The 20,221-nt window shown below is 35.0% G+C and overlaps 1 protein-coding gene across 2 annotated transcripts in view; it reads left to right on the top strand.

The window, feature by feature from the left end:
- Positions 1-4,439: 4,439 nt before the first annotated feature.
- The window catches only part of ZSWIM2 (zinc finger SWIM-type containing 2), a 33,491-nt gene continuing 17,709 nt past the window's right edge, over positions 4,440-20,221 (top strand). Inside the window, exons 1-4 of one of the 2 annotated variants that reach the window (XM_001378213.4) lie at positions 4,440-4,842; positions 7,507-7,583; positions 11,410-11,450; positions 17,600-17,801. In XM_001378213.4, the coding sequence (XP_001378250.1) occupies positions 4,645-4,842; positions 7,507-7,583; positions 11,410-11,450; positions 17,600-17,801 (518 nt within the window). In that variant the 5' untranslated portion in view covers positions 4,440-4,644. The remainder of the gene's footprint in view (positions 4,843-7,506; positions 7,584-11,409; positions 11,451-17,599; positions 17,802-20,221) is intronic. The other variant, XM_056794107.1, reaches the window with a different exon arrangement.

Below are 20,221 nucleotides of genomic sequence, written 5' to 3'. Positions count from 1 at the left end.
TGCAGAAGTGTAGAAGTTTATTTCATGCTGGATTTGGAGACTTGAGTTTAAATCTAACCTTTGATACCAGCTTTAAGACCCTGGGAAAGTCATTTAATGTCTCAGTGTACATTTCCTTATTGGGAAAATGAGGGCATTGGCCTAGATGTCCCCTAAGGTCTCTTCCATCTCTATGCATTCCAGGTCTATGATTCTAAAGATAATAAATATCCAACAAAATTTATTGAGCACCAGAAAGATATGAGGAGAGCTTTAAGAATATTAATTTAGCAGCTATATGTACAACATACTGGAACAGGGAAACTAAGACTTAGAAAAGTAATACATAGAGCTTTTGTTTCTTTTAGGAACTAGTAGTAAAAGTATACAAGGAAGTAATTTACCATAATTTACAATCCCTTTTTTTAATTGATTTTTCTAGATTACTTAGAAGATAGTTACTCTAATTTTTGTTTTTGCTTGCATTGTCTTTTTCATTTTTGTTAATGTGGTTGATGCTTATATATATACTAATGAAAGTTAAAATAAAAAAATTTCAGCAAACAAATTTTTAAATGAAATAAAATGATGACATAATAAGGGATCAACAAAAATGATTCACTCCTGTCCTCCTCTCCAAATTGCCCTCTATTAGTTATGTGATTATCTCAAAAGGGCTAAACATACCCAGGAACAAACTACCAGTAAAAGAGGTTGTGGTAAAAAATCATACATTATCTTCACCCCTTTGCATTTGTTTCCAGGTTGGACTAGCTGCCAGCTCCTATAGGATCCATATGTAGCTTCTCTGTACTTAAGACAAGCCCTAAAACATTGGTGGAGTTTAAGTACAACCACATCAAGGGACCTGAATTAGTACTTTGTAAATCTTCTACTCATTTCTGGATCTAATGGGAAGATATGGAACTGTCAACCAATATTGACAATCAATACTATATAATTCTGGGTATACCTGTTTACTGGAGCAGAGGGCACCCCTGATGCCCAGTGCTCACAATAGTACTAGATTTATGAGAGTACTCAAGACTTTTCATAAACCCAACCCAGAAATCCTGTAGGAATATATACACATTAGATCTGTTTCAAAATGGTTGGTTTAATACAGATTATCACCAAAAAACAAACAAACAAAAACCTATCCCAGACTCAAGGAAAAAGTTAATAACTATGCATTGAACACCAAATTGCTCTACTCCACTCCCTTTTTTTGCCCCTGCCCCACCTCAAAATAGAGTAGAAAACAAAAGATAATTCTGGGTTTCCCATCATAACTTTCTGAAAGATTTCATTGCATGCCATTATTGTAAAATAGACTAGGAACTCCTGCTGAACTCATTCCAGTTTGCATCTGATGCTCTTCCCTTCACCCAACAAGATTCCTCTCCCAGGATGAGCTCATCATTTCCAAACTCACCAGTATATATCCTCTCCCCTCTGATTGAAGGGCCAAAGAGCAAAATACCAAATTCAACCCAGTGACCTCTTCTATAGAGGGCAGAAAGTGGACGCTTTGTTCCTTCTACTTTGCATCTATTGCTCTGTCTGTCTTTTGTTATTTTTTTAAGCCCAGGGCAAAAGATGCCCCCAACATGGGGCAGTCCTTGATGTCCCTCCCCATTTCCTGACTCATTTTATTTTTATTTTTTTAGTTAAAATTTTTTATTCAATTAATTAATTTAGAATATTTTCCCATGGTTACATGATTAATGTTCTTTCCCTCTCCTCCCCCCCCCCAGTAGCCAATGAGCAATTCCACTGGATTTTTACATGTGTCATTGATTAAGACCTATTTCCATATTGTTGATAATTGCACTAGAGTGATTGTTTAGGGTCTATGGGTCTACATCCCTAATCATATCCCCATCAACCCATGTGATCAAGCAATTGTTTTTCTTCAGTGTTTCTACTCTCACAGTTCTTCTCTGGATGTGGATAGTGTTCTTTCTCAAAAGTCCCTCAGAATTGTCCTGGATCATTGCATTCCTGCTAGTAGAGAAGCCTGACTCATTTTATATGTTGACCTTTAGAATAAAAGCCCCTTGAGGAAAGAGACTATCTTTCTTTTTATTAATTGTATCCCCAGTGCTTAGCATGGGGCCTGCCTGGCACATTGGAAGGGCTAAATAAATGTTTTTCTTTTAATTGGATTGGATTGGATTGGATTGGATTGATCAGTTGTCCCAGGTGTTGCACCACTCAGACCAACACCTAAAAGTCCTATGGAAAGGTCCTGACTGCATTTGGTAATATTCTGAGTTTCTGTATTCTGAGGTTCTACTCTCTTCCCCTATTGTTCCTTCTACTTTCAGACATAGGTGGGGCTTCACAATCATAATTTCATTCACCAGTCTGTTAGACTGAGATTCACTTTTGTTAGTGATCACCAATCTCTGTTAATGTAATCAGCTTCTGACCTCTGCTCTTGAATCCCTTGAACCCCTTGAACCAAGCAAGAATACACACAGATAAGCAGACTCCCACAAGGAAGGGTATTCTGCTTTCCTGGAGACATGTTAGATGAGAGAGAGATCCCAAGAGCCCCTACCCAGAAGATTGTCCCCCCAAAAAATCACAGATTTTCAACACAGGGAAGGCTGGGAGAAATGGGTCACCAGATAACAAAAGGTTGGAGTTCCTCAAATGAATGTATCAAAACATAAGCTCCCTAGAACTATCTCACCCAAAAGAAAAACTGCAAATAACACTCCAGGAAAACTGGAAAACAGCCAATTTAAATAACCAGTGCAAGAAAACTGTGTATTAATTTTTAGATTGCTACGGCAGAACCTTCTGGATAGGAAGTAGGGAAAGTGGGAGTGTTTCCAAATGAAGGATTTCAGGTATGGGGTGTAGATGACTGTTCACAAAAAAGCAGATGAAGAATCTCTTCTACAAGTGAGTAGACCCCCTGGTACATATCTTTTACCACCTGATTTCCAACTCAAAGAAACTGGAGGAAAATATGCCAAAAGCATTGGATCAAGGCATTGGATTAAGGCCAAGGCAATTCACTTGTGCCAAAAAGTAGTTAGTAGACAAGTATCCTATTGAAAACCTATACTTTACAGTGATTGTTTCAGAACTCACATCTCAGCTCCCAATTATTATCATAGGTTCTATAATACTGGTTGATTACCACTGCCACCTCCATTTACCTGATTGTAAATCAAATTAATGAATATGCCACTAGTTGCTCCCTTTCAAGCATCTGCCTCATCCAACCCAATGAGGAATTTGGTCCAATTGCACCTTGAATCTAATTTGCCCCTGCCCATCTCTTGCCACCCTCCCCTCACACACTGGACTACCTGATCAATTTTCTGCCCAAATCTTGAAATTACTATCCACCACTGTCACACCCAAACTCTGATAATTCACTACCTTCTCAGCCATACTACTGAAAAACAGTTCTCAAAGTGGCTCTGGAGATCTTCAAGGCCCTTTCTGGGAGACCATGAAATCAAAGCTAGTATCATAATAATATTAAAATATTTTAATTTCTAAAATAGCAAGTGTCATGATGACATAACCCACACAAACAAAATATCTTTGGGTGTAAGGAGGTCTTCAATAATTTTTAAGAATGTCCAAGTGTCCAAGAACCAAAATATTTGAACTGCTATTCCTGAACAATATATGCTGGCCTGCCCTGATCTTCTGCCAATATAATTTTTGGAGTCTATTTAGTCATATTTGGCCAACTGGATTTATCTAAGGGAAAAGAGGGAATAAGAAATAGGGGATGCCTTCCTCTGGTTCTCTGCTTTATATACATATTTAACTCTTCTATTAATCAGCATATTTAGTTTAATCACAAAAAAATTATAATCCTAGGTGCTTGCATATCAAGAGCCCTTCTTACTAATTCTAATACAGACACAAGAATAATGTTAGGGTTGTTGGGGTCCATAGCATTTCCCCCTCTGTATATTAGCAGTCAATTTAAGTCAATGCTTAAATCAACTTTAGAAACATTTACTAAGTGTCAAGCACTGTGCTAAGGGATACCAAAATTAGCAGACTGACAATCCCTGTACTCAAGGTGTTTACAATTTAATAGGGGAGACAAATATATTCAAAGTAAGTTTGTGTATATATAGGAAATAATTAAAAGAGGGAAAGCACTGGAATTGGGGTTGGTTAAGGAAGTCATGAAGACAACGTTTTGGTGATTTAGGGAGGGAATTATTGACCACGTTTTGTCAGAGGAGACATTCCCACTCCACCCCCAGTAGAAATGAGCACTGAAGGATCCACTCAGACTTCAAGTAGAGTCCCTGGCAGATGGCTTCGAGACTTGTCCGCAACCCACCAACAGGTGGCTCCAACCTGACAGTTCCCGCGCAGAGACAGAGAGAGAAGACGGAGGGGGCGAGAGTGACCTCCTTGGTCCGCTGGGTGGAAGGGCACCACTGCCCTCTCCTGCTCTGCGCAGCCGCAGTCGCAGCCGAAGCCTCAAGCCTAGGGTTGGCTGCGAGTTGTTGGAACGTTCCTCAGCTCCCGGGCAACTGGCGCAGCGCGGACGCGTGCTCACCGTTGTCATAGGAACCGGCTAGTCTCGCAGCCGGATCCGGGTCTCTCGACAGCTGGGGAACTGCTGTGATCTGAGGGGAAGGGGCCACAGCGCCCTTCCGGGTGACCACGATGCCTGGTGGCGCGGGCGGCGGCGGCGGCGGCGGCGGCGGAGGAGGAGGCCGGGGGTCCGAGAGGCGGCGACTTGTGAGTGACCGTTTGAAGAAGCATCAAGACCAGGCCCTGAGCAGCCACATGTACCTGCTGCGAGAGACTGGACCCACAGGCTTCTTGATAAAAGAGGACGATCCGGATGACTGCAACTATCGAGTAACTGCCGCCCCGGGAGACTGCGATACCCCTTCTCCCCCAAACCCATCCCTTTCCCCCGTATTGGGCTCTGAACATTGACCATGCGGCCCCTCTGGCATCCTGAGAGGTGCCGAATTAAGAGGGAAAAGGAGCTGAAGAGCTCCTACCGTTCACAGCATCCTGGGAAGGACAAGTTCGACACCTGAAGCGTGGGGGAGGGGAGGAACGGGGGAGGGGTGACCTGTGGCTTTTATGTCTGTATAAATGGAGGTGATTAGACATTTTGATGTCCCGGTAATTAACTCCTGGGAATTCTTTGAGAATGGTTGTACAATGAATAATAGGTAAAGTGCATTTAGCCTTTCAAGGTTTTCAGAGTCCTTTTACAGATATTTCATTTTAACCTCAGCAACCCTAGAAGGCAGGTGCATTATTATCTCCATTTTACTGGTGAGGGACCTGAGGTAGGGGGGAAGGTAATGACTTGCCCAGGGTAGAAGTTTGAACTTAGGTCTTCCTGGCCCCGGATATCCACTGCTTCACTTAGCTGCCAAATAAATACCTTCAAATTCAGGTATTGACTCTTATGTCCAACAGTTAGGAGGTATTCTCCCCATTTTATACATGAGGAAACTGAGGCCCAGAGAGCTTCAACCCAAGATCACAGCACAATGTGAGTGTAAGACAGGATTCGAAAATAGGTCTTTCCGACTACAAGTCCTAAATGCTATCCTTACTAATACCATTCTGCTTCCATCTACTTTGGTTACTGACCAATGGCTCAATATTTTAAAAATCATCTGTAGTGCTTCCATTTTTAACTTAGTTTGGGAAGTAAACTGTGTAAAAAGTCTTTACTAAAAATAAAAAAAAATGTTACTAGAAAATAAATGTGGTTAGAACCAGAACTTGTGAAAAATATAGCAGCTTTTTATTATATTACATACAAATCTTTATTTTCTTTCAAATATTCTTTTAAAAATTAAAAAAAAAAAACTTCTGTTCTAGTTTCAATTCTAAAAAGAAGAGGCAATTGAGGAAAAGTGATTTGCCCACTGCCACATAACTAAGTATCTAAAGTCAACTATGAATCCAAGTCCTCAAGATACCAGATCTGATGTTCTATCCACAGTGCTACCAACTGCCCCATTAGAAAATAGTGTTGACAGGGCATGGCTTTGGATTCAGAAAAATCTGGGTTCAGGTCCTGCTTCTGAAACATACTAAATATGAACAGAGGCAAGTCACATAACTACTTACAATTCTCTCAAATATTAAGAGTACTGAGAGCTTGGTATACTGCATTATTGCTGGAGGGAATTTCCATACTTCCATTCCCATTTATGAAATCACAGATTTGTATAAAACGTTCAAATCTGATTTTTTTAAACATCCACTTCAAAACTGGAAAATTATAAAAGACTATATTTTAATAAGTATAATTTTACTTATTAAATGAATAAAACACTTATTACAGGTGGCACACTTTGTTTCTAAAACACAAGACAAAACAAAACCAGTTCTTTTAGGAGATTGTATTACCAACAGTGTCCCATTCTTCTGACTCTATAAGAGAATAGGGACTGGGAATTCACTGGTGAGGAAACTCCTCATCTAACAATGCAAATCTTCACTACCTTTTCAACTTGTAATAGAGTTCCTTAGAGCACTGGGAAATTAAATGACTTGTCCAGGATCACACATCCAAATGTCAGAGCAGATTTAAACACAGGTCTTCCTGACTTCAAAAGTAGCCCATTTAGTAGAGGTATCAGATAGAGCCTCAAGTCACATATGGCCTATAAAACTCCAAGTTGGTCAAACCAGATTAAGTTGCAACAACACATTAAATACAGATATGTAACTCCTATCTGAATTTAATGTTGTGTCATTTTTAAAAAAAGATATGTGTGTGGTTTTCTAAGTCAATATGCAGTCGACCACAGAATCTTTATGTTTAGTGGCCCCTGTTTCAATTTGAATCTGAGTTTGATACCATTACACTTACAACATAATATTGCCTCTCCAGGCCCAATAAAGCATTGATAAAGAAGCCTCTTGAGTTCTCTCTAAATAATAACAGCTGTTCTTCAAATAGATTAGGTTAGATATTAGTAAAACGTTTTAACAATATTATTAATACTGTGGTAAAAAAGAAAGACTAGATTTGAGTTGGAATGTCCAAGATCATTCTTTGTTCTGCTATTTACTACCCATGTGTCTTTGAGTTAACTGCTTCTATGGGCCTCAATTATTTCTTCATTAAATACTTGCCAATCTCTGGTCCCTAAATCCTATGATTTACAATGTGATGGGCATGAACTTTCATTTTAGGAGAAAACAAACAAAGATATGTCTTCCTGCCCCAAATATAAATGTAACCTGCCTGAAAAAATAATATGCTTAGACTAGGGTATTTCCAGCCTTTTCTAAAGAGCTAGTTTTTTATTTCTATGGTGTTACCACTTTGGTGGGAAGGTTTAGATTGCTTATACAGCAAGGGTAGCTGTCTTTTAGTTGGAACACATAAAATTTACCAGTACATTATGACTGACCCATTCCCAATGACTTCATCAAGTTTCTTCTAGCCCTAAAACAGGACACATTTTTTTCTGACAATACTAACAATACTGATAATTACTTATAATTCTGATTTTTAAATATTGGTATTTTTCTTTAAAGGTTTTTCTTGGAGATCCTCACACATGTAGCTGTTCCACATTTATGAAAGGAAATGATCTTTGTAAACATATCTGTTGGTAAGTGATTTAGTGTTTCAAAGCTAGCACAATTTTCTCATTGCCATGTATCTATAATTCACCGTTTCAGTATTTTAAATATTACTAGATTAAAGATCATTGGTGTTATGGTAACAGATAAAATGAATCAGGTTTTTTTTCCATCTTATTTAATCCTACTTTTTTGAGTAATGTCTAGAAAGTGAATTGGAATCTAATACAAATTTTGGAACATGATGTGATCATATTAGGTATTTTTAATGTATATTGTATATAGTCATAAAAATTTACTTTCCTGATTTTATGAAATGTGAGATTTAAAATGGTTGAGGTCTTAAACTGTAGTGATTAAAATAGTGGAAGATATAAATTGTGATAGATATAAGAGAGGGTGAGTAAATTTGACCGCAGAAATATGTTTCACTACAGTATCTTGGGTTTTAAATCAAATATAAGATGGCCGCCAGGGAAATATTCCCAATTATTCAAATGCTCAAGTCAATTGGGTTTTATAGAGATTTTAATTAACAATACAATGAGTAATCAAAGAAAGAGAGAGAGAGTAAGAAAGGAATAAGTATGAAGGGCCTCAAGCCAATATGGCCTAGACCTGAGTCTTAAGAGAGAAATCAGTCAGTTTTTTTAACACTCACCACAAGGTCTGACTAAACAAGGATTCTAGTAACACCAGGCCAGCTCCATCTCAGCTGACTTCACCAGAGAGCCTTCCAGCCAGATACTGTTCCAAAGGACCTCTCTCCAGAGCCTCCAGAGGGACAGAGTCCCCTTAGAGGAGCTCCAGGGAGACCTCCTTAGAGATTGTCCTCCAAGAGTTTCCCTTCTCCAGAGCCTCTCTCAAGAGATTCTTCCCAAGTAGTCCTCATCAGAGATCCTCCAAAAGGAATTCTCCAAAAGGAATATATCCTCAAGAGATTCTGCTTTTTCTTATAGAGGGGTTTTTCTCCCATGTCACCTCCCCTAAGTCCCTACATCTACCAATCACTGTAGATGCTTTCCAAAGGACTGCCCAACTAAATTCCTGCTAAGTCGACCAATCTCCTCAGTAAGTCTGAATCAGAAAAAATGCTGCTGTGTCGACCAAATCTCCTCAGTAAGTCTGAACTAGAGAAAACACAGCTGAGTCAACTAATCTCATCAAGATAAAACTTGCCCGACCCTTTTAGGTACCTAGCATCCCATTGTATCAATTCTAAAAACAGGCCTGGCTCAAAGAACTCCTTGCCTTATTATAAGCATGGGTCCAAGTACTTTCATTGTTTAGCAAGGAGTTTTCTTCCCCTAAAGCAGTCTTAAGTACAGTTGGAGTAGAGGTCCTCCCATTTCTGATCCTGGCGAGTTCTCACATCAAAATGGGGAATGTTTCTCAGTAGGGAATTTGTTCCAATTAAGAATTCCCTGATGGGGAAATTTTTAACATTCACAAGTCTGAGAGATTTTAAGGTTCACAGAAATGATGGAAAAATTGAAGTGTTAACTAGAACTGTAAAGCCTTACTCACCTATATCACTAAGTTACTAGAAATGAATTCAAAGAATCATAGAATGGAGAGATTCTCTAGATCCATGATGGCAAACCTAGCATGTGTACCAAAGATGGCATGCCGTGACCTCTCTGTGGCCATGGGAGCCATGCTTGCCAGAGCCACTCTGTTCCTCCACTCCACCATGGGTCCCCACCCCTCTGTCCAGCAGCCTAATGGAAGTGCTTACTCCCTTCCCTGAGCAGAGCACCTGGGCCACTCTGCTCCCTTACTCCCTCCCCTCTCTGGGGTAAGGGTGGGGAGGAGGGGACTCTGTCTGGGTGAGGGACAGTATGCAGGGGCAAGGCATGGCATGCATTGTCTAAAAAGTTCACCACCACTGTTCTAGATCAAATGTCTTTCCTTTTATATTTGAGCAAAGGAGGGATTATTATCTCTTAATCATTTTGTCCTTCTGTCTCAAAGCCTATCTTTCATTAAAAATATCCTGCCCCTTCTTGTTTTCTTTCCTATGATCTAGAAAAGAGGATTATACCTTTCTTTATGCTCTCCCCCACAACCCCCACACAACAAATATTTGATTTATCAGTCTGAAGTAATATAAACAAAATTCTCTATAATTACATTATATATCCTTTAGAAGTAGAGCCTTTAGTTTCAGACCCTATTTTGCAAGAAAGTCCTTAAATAAAATTTTTAAGATCTCCTTAGTCAGTTTTTACCCAAACTTAACTCATTCTGCTACCAGTCAAAAAATATTTAATTGTATATGTATATGTACTCTGCAGCCTAGTGCTCCAAGAGCCAGGTTTGAATTTGAGGGTTGACATTCCTTCAGAAGGCCACAAGGTTCTATAACTTTTGACACTTCTCTGGAAAGCTGGAATTAAGGAACTCTTACCACTCATCCTGGTGTTTCTCTTCATTGCTGCTGTCTTTTAGTCAGAGGATCTCTGCCACTGCCTCTGTATCATTAGAACCAGGAACTTGGGGTCTAAGAACTCTTTCTGTAGCACTTCTTGAGAAAAAGCATGTATAACCTAGTTTGTGGAGTATAGATGTGCAGTGGCTGCCACTCTCACCCCCACTCTGTTACCCAGGATTTTATCTTCTCTTTCTGGTCTGTGCCCAGCTTTTGAGTAATCTTCTCGAAGGACAGACCCTAGAATTAACTCTTTTTGATAGGAATACAAAGTGGTGACTTCACTATCTCAGCCATACACAAACCTTGGTAGATGTCTCCTACTCCTTTAATAGATTGTCAGTCAGCACATATAGAAACACTGGTTTATCTGTGTAGGAATACCACTTTGATGCAGGAAATGCTCCATATGACATACATATACATGTTTGTATAGTAAACATGAATTTTCATAGGCCTGGGTATATAAACATGTCACAAAATTTATACTGTTATAAAATAAACTAAATAACTTCGAAATATTAAATGTAATGAAGTAAATATTATTAGAATACATTTTTCTTTTTTAAAAATCATATAATTGAAAAAATAATTGCATGTATGTATATGTTGTTTATAGACTTTGATTCTTTTGAGTATTAATCATAATATTGTTTTTCTTTGATTCTTCTATTTAGTTAATACTCTTTTTGTGCAAGGTAGTATTCTCATCTTAACACAATATAGTTGTTTTTTACAATTTACTCAGTCTCTACCTCCAGTTATTTCTGATATATCATTTTTGTGAATTTCTGCAAAGCTAAGAAAATCAGGCATTGCTTCTTGAGTTCTGAGTTTTGATTTAATTTCCCACTTTGAAATCTTTTGCATGGAAAACATAATCATGATCTTTAAATAGAGGGATTTTTAGAACTAGAAAGTAATATAACTATTAATTTTAAAAATAAATGTCATCTTCTATACTCACTGGTAAGATTGGACAGATTTTTCTGTCATGCAATAATGTGAAATTTTATAGTAAAAAAGCTATTTTTATACCAGAATAATTTTGTCATTTAATCCATGGAAAACCTAATGATTAGATAGTAAGCTTTTCTTTATAAATCTTATAATTGTATCTATATCCCACAAAAGTTGTATAGAATCCTCCAGGCAAATCTGCTACCCATAAATTTGCTTCTCTTTTCATTTAATTATAGAAATGACTTCTTCCTCCTTATTGCTTAGTTTGAAAGAACCGAATTGTTACTCAAGTAGTTAAACAAATGGTTTTAAAGGTATACTTTCTCCCACTTATATTTACATAGTACATGCTTTTCATATCCTAAAATTCAGGTGATACTATGTAATTAATTACTTTTAAGCCCTAAAAAATACTCAGAATTTAACTTTTTTTCCTTTCCATTTTTTTAATTGTGAATTAGGGTTTTATTGAAAAAATTCAAACTTCCAAGAAGTCACGAATGTAAGTATCCTAGTGTTATTTAAGATCTATAAACATAAGAACTTTGAATTTAGGGACTTTTCACAAATTCACATATGAAAATTTAAAGTGTGAATTTGTTTCAAATGTCAAAAACTCTATAACTTTAAGTTTTTACATAGCTGAATTTTGCTTTTTTAATTTCTGGGCATTAGCTCCATTTCTTTATTTTTCCTGACAAACAAAACAGATTGCCAGATCTCTGTAGCACAGATTGTTACTTGACAGTTGTAGTGTTTTCACAGTCTAAACAAAAAGTGTTTCATATGCTATTTTAAAATTCAAGTCACCATTTAAATATAAGCTATCTTTTGCTTGGTCAATGATTGGGCAAACAGAACTTTATTGATATTTGCTAAGCACTATTTATCTATTTGAATCTAAATTTTTTTCGTGGAAGAGTGATGTAGAAAGAAATTTTGTATCTTTCTAGAATCCAGAAATGGGCAACTGATAGAACATAAAATATCATTCAGAAAATATTTATTGACTGAAATTATTGGCCTCATACAAAAGAAGACATTTCATCATGAAATACTTTGTCACTGTACTCTCATGAAGTTTACATTCCAGTTCCTCAAGCAAAAATGACTCTTTCCTGCCTTAATAAGCTATTAAATTAAAAGGTGACTTTTTAGAGGGGAGCTCCTTTGCAGAGTAGTTGCTTATCTAGTAATCCAAAATAACCTATTCCATCTCTGTGTCACTTATAGGATCATTCCCCTTAAAATAAACATCCCAACACTACCTTCTCTTTTTTTACACTCCAAAACATACCCTCATAAGTTTTTTGTAAGAAAGTACTTTGTGAATATAAAAGCAGACTATACATGTAATAAGGTCATTTTATTATCATTGTCCCTAGAAAACTCAATGAAGTTTTATCTCTTCACAACTATCATCTCCATATACATAATGACCAAGTCAATTTTTTCAGCTCCAGTATTTCTCTTGACCTCAAAAATCTCAACATTAGCCATCTATTCAATATCTTATTTGTATGAAAGAATATATTACATGAAGTATTTTAAAACAAGGCTTAACATTTCTAAAATAGAATGCATTCTTTCCATTCAAAACTACCTCCTCAGCCCAACTTACCTTTTTCATTCACTACTACCACACTTCTCTATCACTTTCCAAGTACTTGATCAAATGTCAGTTCTTGCTGATTTTATTTCCAGAATGTCTCTTTCTATTCCTCCCCTCTCTATTATTTCTGTTTTACTACCCCTTCACTGTAATATCACCATATCCTGCTTAGCATTTACCAAGCCTTCAGTCTTGCTTTCTTTCAGTTTTTTGTGTGTATTCTTATCAAATTAATCTTCCTAATGCACATATTTGATCACATCATCTACATTGCTCAAAAACCTTTAAAGGAATTCAAAGCTTTCTCCACATTTTAGCTCCAATCAGCCTTATCTAACTTCAAGTCAAACTGAACATATGCCCTGAAAATTTCCTATACTTTACCATTTCCATGCCTTTTCTCAAATAGTACCTAGAAAGTAGTTTCCTCATCTCTACCAGGGAAAACTTACCAACCTTTCCAGGACCAACCTAACTGCCCCTTCATTCAAATCACCTTCCCAGAGTCTTCTTAGCTGGAAGTTATCTCTCCATCCACTTGATACATTCTGCTTTGCACTCTGATTTTTCATATATATATATATATATATATATATATATATATATATATATATATATATATATATATATATCAACCTTACTAGCTAATAGCAATGAGGTTAAGGATTATTTCTTATTTATCTTATTCATCATATCATGAATTATATTTGCATTATTGAATAAAGTAAATCATATGATCTTTGTCACATTTTAATATTAATAGGTATTTGTAGGTGAATTCAAAATAATTAGAGTAATAATTTTTAATCAAAAGTTACTCAAAATATAACTTATAAAGAACAGACATTTTCTAATAAATTAAGGGGAAAAATCCTATGTTGTAACCAACTAATGTTGAAATAAGGTAGTTATCATAATGTATCTCTTCTCTACTTACCAGCTTAAACTTCTCAAAAATCAGTGTAATCAGTGCCTCCACTTCTCCTTTCACTCTCTGAATCTTTTGAAATCTAGCTTCCAACCTCATCTTTCAATTGAACTGTCATTTCCAAAGTGACCAAAGATCTCTTAATTACCAGATCAAATGACCTTTTCTCAATCCTTTTCTTTCCTCACTTCTCAGTAGTATTTGACATTGTTGATAACCTCATTCTCTTAGGTAATTTCTCCTCTCTGTGTTTTCATTACTGTTCTCATGGTTCTTCTTCCATAAGATGCTCTGGCAGGTCATTCTTAGTCTCTTTTGCTGGATCTTGAGCTTATAGTCCCTAAATGTAAGGACCCTCCAGGGCCCTGTTTTTAGGTTTTCTACTCTTTTCTTTCTATTACTACCTTACTTAATGATATCATTCAGCTCCCTGGAGTTATTTATCATTTCTATGCATATGTATCCATCCTAGTCTCCTTCTCTAAGCCCTAGCTTCAACAGCCAGTGGGACATTTCATAGGAGATAATCTGAAAAACTTCTCATTCATTATATTCAAATTATATTCTTCCTCCCCATGCCCTTCCTTTTTCAGAACTTCTCAATTACTTTTCATGGCACCACAATTCTTTCAGCCAGATTTACCACCTCAATGTCATCCTCAACTACTCTCTCACTAACCCTATATCCAATTAGTTATAAAATCCTGTGATTTCTTCGTCTGCATCATCTCTCACATATATATCTTCTTCTCTCCTTTCACAGAGCAACTTTCCTAGTTCAGGCCCACATAGCTGGAGCCCAAAGGTTTTTCAGTGATTTATTCAGAAACTAGGTAGATTGTGATTTTATTAATAGATCAAAAAAAGAAAGGCTTTGACAAAATTGAAAAATCATTCCAATAAAAAAAAAACACAGGAAAGCATAGGTATAAATGAATTTTTTTCTTTTAAAAATGTTTTTCTTATTCCAAATTTTATAAAACCAAACAGGCATTTTCAAGAAAAATAAGAGAGTACAAATTAAGTAAAAAATCTGTATATTTAATTTACTTCATATTTATACAATAAATCATGTCCATAAGGCTTTGACCCCCCTCCCTGCCCTTCTTGCATCACAGAAGATATCCTCAGGGAGACCAACATGTAAAAATAACTTATCTTTCATGTTTTACCTTTCTGTTCACCCTCTGGAGTTACCTCTAGATTCACAGGTTATTCTTCCAGAATTAATTCTATGACTGTGGATAATGTTCTCTTGGTTCTTACTCATTTCATTGTTCATTATCTCAGGTAGTATTTTCTGAGTTCTTAAAAAATTATTCTGCTCATTGTTTCTTATAGCATAGTAGTATTCCATCACAATAATATACCACATCTTGTTCAGACATTCCCTGATTAATGGGCATGTCCTCAGTTTCCAATTATTTGCCAACATAAAGTGGATTTTTTTTCTTAAAATGATGTGAAGCTTATAATGGGGAGAAACTAAAACTTTTCCAAATAAGATCAGGCATGAAATAGGTGATGCCAGTTATCACCAATTTTATTTGCCATTATATTAGAAAAACCTAGCAATAGCAATAAGAAGAAAAAGAAAATGAAGGAATCAGAATGGGCAAAGAGGAAACAAAACTATATCACTTTGCAGATGACATGATGTGATATGTAGAAAATTCTAGAGATCAATGAGGAAGTTAGTTGAAACTATCAATAATTTTAACAAAGTAACAGAATATAAAATAAACTCACATGTCAGCATTTTTATATATTATTGACAAAGACCTACAAGAAAAGAGAGATACTCCATTTAAAATAACCATATATAGAATAAAATTCTTGGGAGCATACCTGTCAAAACAAACCAAAGAACTACATGAACATAGTTACAAAATACTTATACAAATAAAATCAGATCTAAATAATTGGAGAAATATTAATTGTTCATGTATGGGCAGAGCCAAAATAATTAAACTAACCTATTTTTTAAATGTCATACCAATTAAATTGCCAAAAAGTAATTATATTCAGTTAGAAAAAATAACAAAGTTCATTTGAAGAAACAAAAGATGAAGAATGTTAAAAGAATTGATGGGGGAAATGTAATGGAAGGAGGATTAGCATTACAAGATTTTAAGTTGCATTATAAAACAGTAATTATCAAAATTATTTGATAGAGGCTAAGAAATAAAAAGGTAGATCAGTGGAACAGAATGACACAACAAACAGCAATAAAAGATTATAGTGATATTATTTGACAAAAATATAGATTTAGACTTAGAGGTTAAGAAATCTCTATTTGGTAAAAAAAAAATCATTGGGACAACTGCAAAGTACCTGGCAAAAAGTAAGTGTAGACCAATATCTTACACCATTCGCTAAGATAAGATCAAAATGAATACATAATTGAGACCTAAAGGAGATATAAGTAAATGAGAAGAACAGGGAACATACCACATACCAGATTTATGCATAGAAGAGAAATTTATGAGTCAACAAGAGATGGAGAGTATTGTGAAATGTAAAATGGATAATTTTGAATACATTCAATTAAAAAAATTTTGTACAAATAAAACAAATATTGCCAGGATCAAAAGGAAAGCAGATCTCTTGGAAATCTCAAATCTAAAATATATAGAAAACGTTGTCAAATTTGTAAAAATAAGAGCCATCCCCTAACTGATAGGCAAAAGATATGGATGAATAGACAATATTTTGGATGAAGAAATTAGTTATATATTAGTATTTGAAAAATATTCTAAATCACTCCTGATTAAAGAAATACAAACCAAAATAATTCTCTGAGATATCACCCATCTGACTGCCTAAAATGACTAAAGAGCAAAATGACAGATATTGGAGGGGATGTGGAAAAAGGGGATCATTAATACACTTTTGGCAGAGCTGTGAACTGATCCCACCATTTTGGAGAGTAATATGGAATTACACCTACCATATTATAAAACTGTATACTGATAGGGTCTCTTTCCCAAGGAAATCAGGAAAAGAATAAAATCACCCATATTTTCCAAAATATTTATAAAGCAGCTCTCTTTGTGGTGGCAAAGAATTAGAAGTTGAGTGGATGCCCATCAGTTGGGGAAATAGCTAAACAAATTGTGGTATATGATTATGCTGGAATATTACTGCACCCTAAGAATCAGGCTAACTTTTTTAAAACTAGAAAAGAACTACATTGGATAATGAACAATGAAGTGAGTTGAACCAAGAGAACATGATACACAGTTATAGAATTAATACTGGAAGAATAAATTATGAACATTTCCTCCAGAGAGTGAACTGAAAGGTAAAAACACTTGTGGATATAAGTTAAACATAAGAGATTAAGAGATTTGTAATTTTACTTATCTACAGTATTCTTTTTCTTTGTATATGGAAATACTTATTTTGATCAGTTGAGGTAAAGAAAAAATCAGTTAAAAAAATCTAATAGCTCTTTTTAGTTCCTCACCCTTCTGCAAGATTTAATTCTATTAATCATCTTTTCCTTCTGTCTGGGTTTTTTTATTCTATTCTCCCTTTGTTCTCATTCTACCTGTTTTATCTAACTTCATTTTGCAATTCTTTTTGATATTTATTTCCTCTCTAAAATATATACTTTAAGAAATCAATAGCAGCCCTTTGCTGCTACTTCTTTTGATATCCCTTTTATTTCTTTCCTCCTATTCTTATGGTCTTATACTATAATTTATCACTTCTTGATCCAGTTCCTGTATTATGCCCACTATTTGCATATTTTACATTTTGCATTTGTTCTGCTATTATTATGGTAATGTAGAATACAAATAAAACCTCCAAAGTTTAATGGTATTCTCTATGATATAACTAACATCAAATGTTTTCCCTTTACACATACTCTTTTCTTAGTGGTGATTAAGAACCTCCTTTCTACCCCCAAATAATCTAATTTTCTCTTTGTTTTTGCAGATAGTAGATACATTCCAAAATTCAATCAGAATTAGTTGTGTTTCATTTACCCAATGTTATTTTTCTGTGTTCAAAGGAAAATTTCAGTTTTAATATATAATATTTTAATAATTTTACACTTAAAAGTTTTGTCAATGAATCTTAATTTTGAATGGGTTTTCCTCAGATGCTTTTCAGTTGGGTCTTGTGGAACGAGAAATCAATGAATTGCTACTGGGATTACATCATGTCCAGACTCCTAAGCCACCTGAAAGACCACATGTTGAAAATGATGGACATATTAAACAGAAAGAAATTTGTGCAGATGATGTCTGTCCCATATGTCAAGAAGAGCTACTAGAAAAAAAGCTACCAGTCACCTATTGCAGGTTACTTTTCCCTTAATATTAGAAAATTAAGGAAAATTATTTCTGAATTGACTTTTATTTACCATTTAGAGAAATGGTATTATATTAATAGAGAAACAATACAAAGTTTTGAATGTTATATCAATACCAATTCAATCGATTTCAAGTTATTCTTGGTGATACAATAGAAAGACTGAATTAAGAATCAGAAGATCTGGTTTGAAATTCTAGCTCTGGTATGTACAAATTGGGAGACCTTGGACAAGATCTTTCTGCCTCAGTTTCCTCTTTATAAAATGATGGAGTGAAACTAAAGACTTCTTGGATTTCTTTCAGTTCTAACCTAGGAACCTATTATTTAGATGATTTGCCATAATGAAAAAAAAAATAAACCTTTTCTAAATACAATAGTTTATCATTAGAATTATTTTTATAGTATATGATAAACTTTAATGGATCAGAAATTAAGTTAGACTTGCAAAATGAATCCTAGCTTTTAATTTACTAACATGTCAAAATAACTTTATTGTTTTATATATACATATATATGCATATGTGTATATACCTTGAATGGGAAGAAATAAAATATTGTTACTTTATTTATCGTAGTACTTCCTTAAAATATAAAACAATTTTCTCTCTTTGGTATGTTAAAATGCAGTTTTAAAGATATATTTTAATGTTTATAAGTATTTCAACAATTTATTTGCTTTTTAAATAGTTAAGTGCTTCATGTATATAAAACCATTTTAAGCGCTGTGAAGTTGTTCATGCTAATCTGCCTTCTCAAATGATAGTGTTGTTATCTTTCTATTATCTATATTTTCCTTCATTCATTTTCATTAATAATTTTCCTAAAAATTTCTAGATAGCTGTTTTTATGCTTATCTTATCAGCTTCTATCTGCACTAAGAAATGTACCACTTCCAAAGTGTTTCTGGAAGTATTAGTAAATCCATATGATCATAGAATTGCTGAGGTGGATGAAATTTAAAAGTAATTCAATCTTATATTCTATAAGAAGCCTATCCCACACATGCTTTGCAAAATGTTATTCACAGCATCCTGAAAAATCATTTTCTAATCTTTGTTTTTCACTGATGAACAATTAATTACACTTTGTCCATTTGAGCTATATCCCTTAATGTCTCCTCTTCCCTTTCTTAAACATTCCTACTTGTTTCATTTAATTCTTATATGATTTGCTTGGGGGTCTACTTACTAGTCTAACCACATCTTCCTCTCAGTCAAAGTAGCCTAGCATGTCCTTCTAAAATGTGCTCCCCAAATCTGGCCTCAGACACTTCCTAGCTATGTGTCCCTGGAAAGTCACTTGATCCCCATTGCCTAGCCCTTACCACTCTTCTGCCTTGGAACTGATACACAATATTGATTCCAAGATGGATTTTAAAAATAAAATAAAATGTGCCCCCCACCAAAATAGACATAATCAATACTCCAGGATATTCTTCTCCCTCCCATTATGTATTTATGAGTTCTTTTTTATGCCCAAGAGCAAAATTTTGAATTTACTCCAATTAATTTTCATCTTATTTGGAGATAAAATATTGAGATATTTTTGGATCCTGATTTAGTTATGAATTGTGCTATCCTCTCCCCCCAGTTTGAGTCACATGAGAAGTATGATATCTATGTCTCACTGAAATCACTAATAAAATGTTTAAGAGAATAGAGTTAATGATTGAACCTTGGGGTCACAATCTACTAGAGAATTCCTTACATTGATCCTTTCATCATCACTCTTGTGTTTGGTCAAACAGTTCTAAACATATTTCTCTGAATCTGAATCATGAGAAACTGACTGAGTGGTACCTGTTTGAGATTGTTAAATTGCATCCATGGCTTTTCCCCTTTATCCTATTGATTATGTCAACAATAACAACAACAACAAAAGGATGCATGCTTATCTGCCATACAATTCTTTATCCATTCATATTATCTCATAATGACTACCTCTTCCTTAAATGCTTATATAATATATGCCTTTAAAAATAGTCTAGAATTTTTCTAGGAAACAATGGCAAGCTCATGAGCCAATAATTGAGTCAACAATTGTTTTAAGGTGTCTTCCTTTCATAGCTTTTCTTTTAATCTTATTGCTTGCATGCGTCAAGTCCTGAAGCATCTTCCCTGTTCACTACAATTCCTTGGAGAGTACATAATTTTAAAAATCTGAGATTTTAAAAATATAGCAATATATAACATTATGGTAAGTGGATAAGATTTTTAAACTGTAATAACTAATTCTCCTACTATTCTACTAATGTAAGATTTTTTTAAACCATAATAACTAATTCTCATACTATTTTACCAATTCTGCCCCAACCTCTCAGTTGACCTCTAATCATACACCTAAATCTCCAAAAGAGAGCTCATTATCTTTCCTCTTATACTGCACCTCCACCTTCCCTATTACCATT

Source organism: Monodelphis domestica, chromosome 4 (assembly GCF_027887165.1).
Source record: "Monodelphis domestica isolate mMonDom1 chromosome 4, mMonDom1.pri, whole genome shotgun sequence".
In the NCBI taxonomy this organism is placed as follows: domain Eukaryota; kingdom Metazoa; phylum Chordata; class Mammalia; order Didelphimorphia; family Didelphidae; genus Monodelphis; species Monodelphis domestica.
The sequence above is the reverse complement of the archived record's forward strand: the minus strand, read 5'-3'. Positions and strand labels throughout refer to the sequence as shown.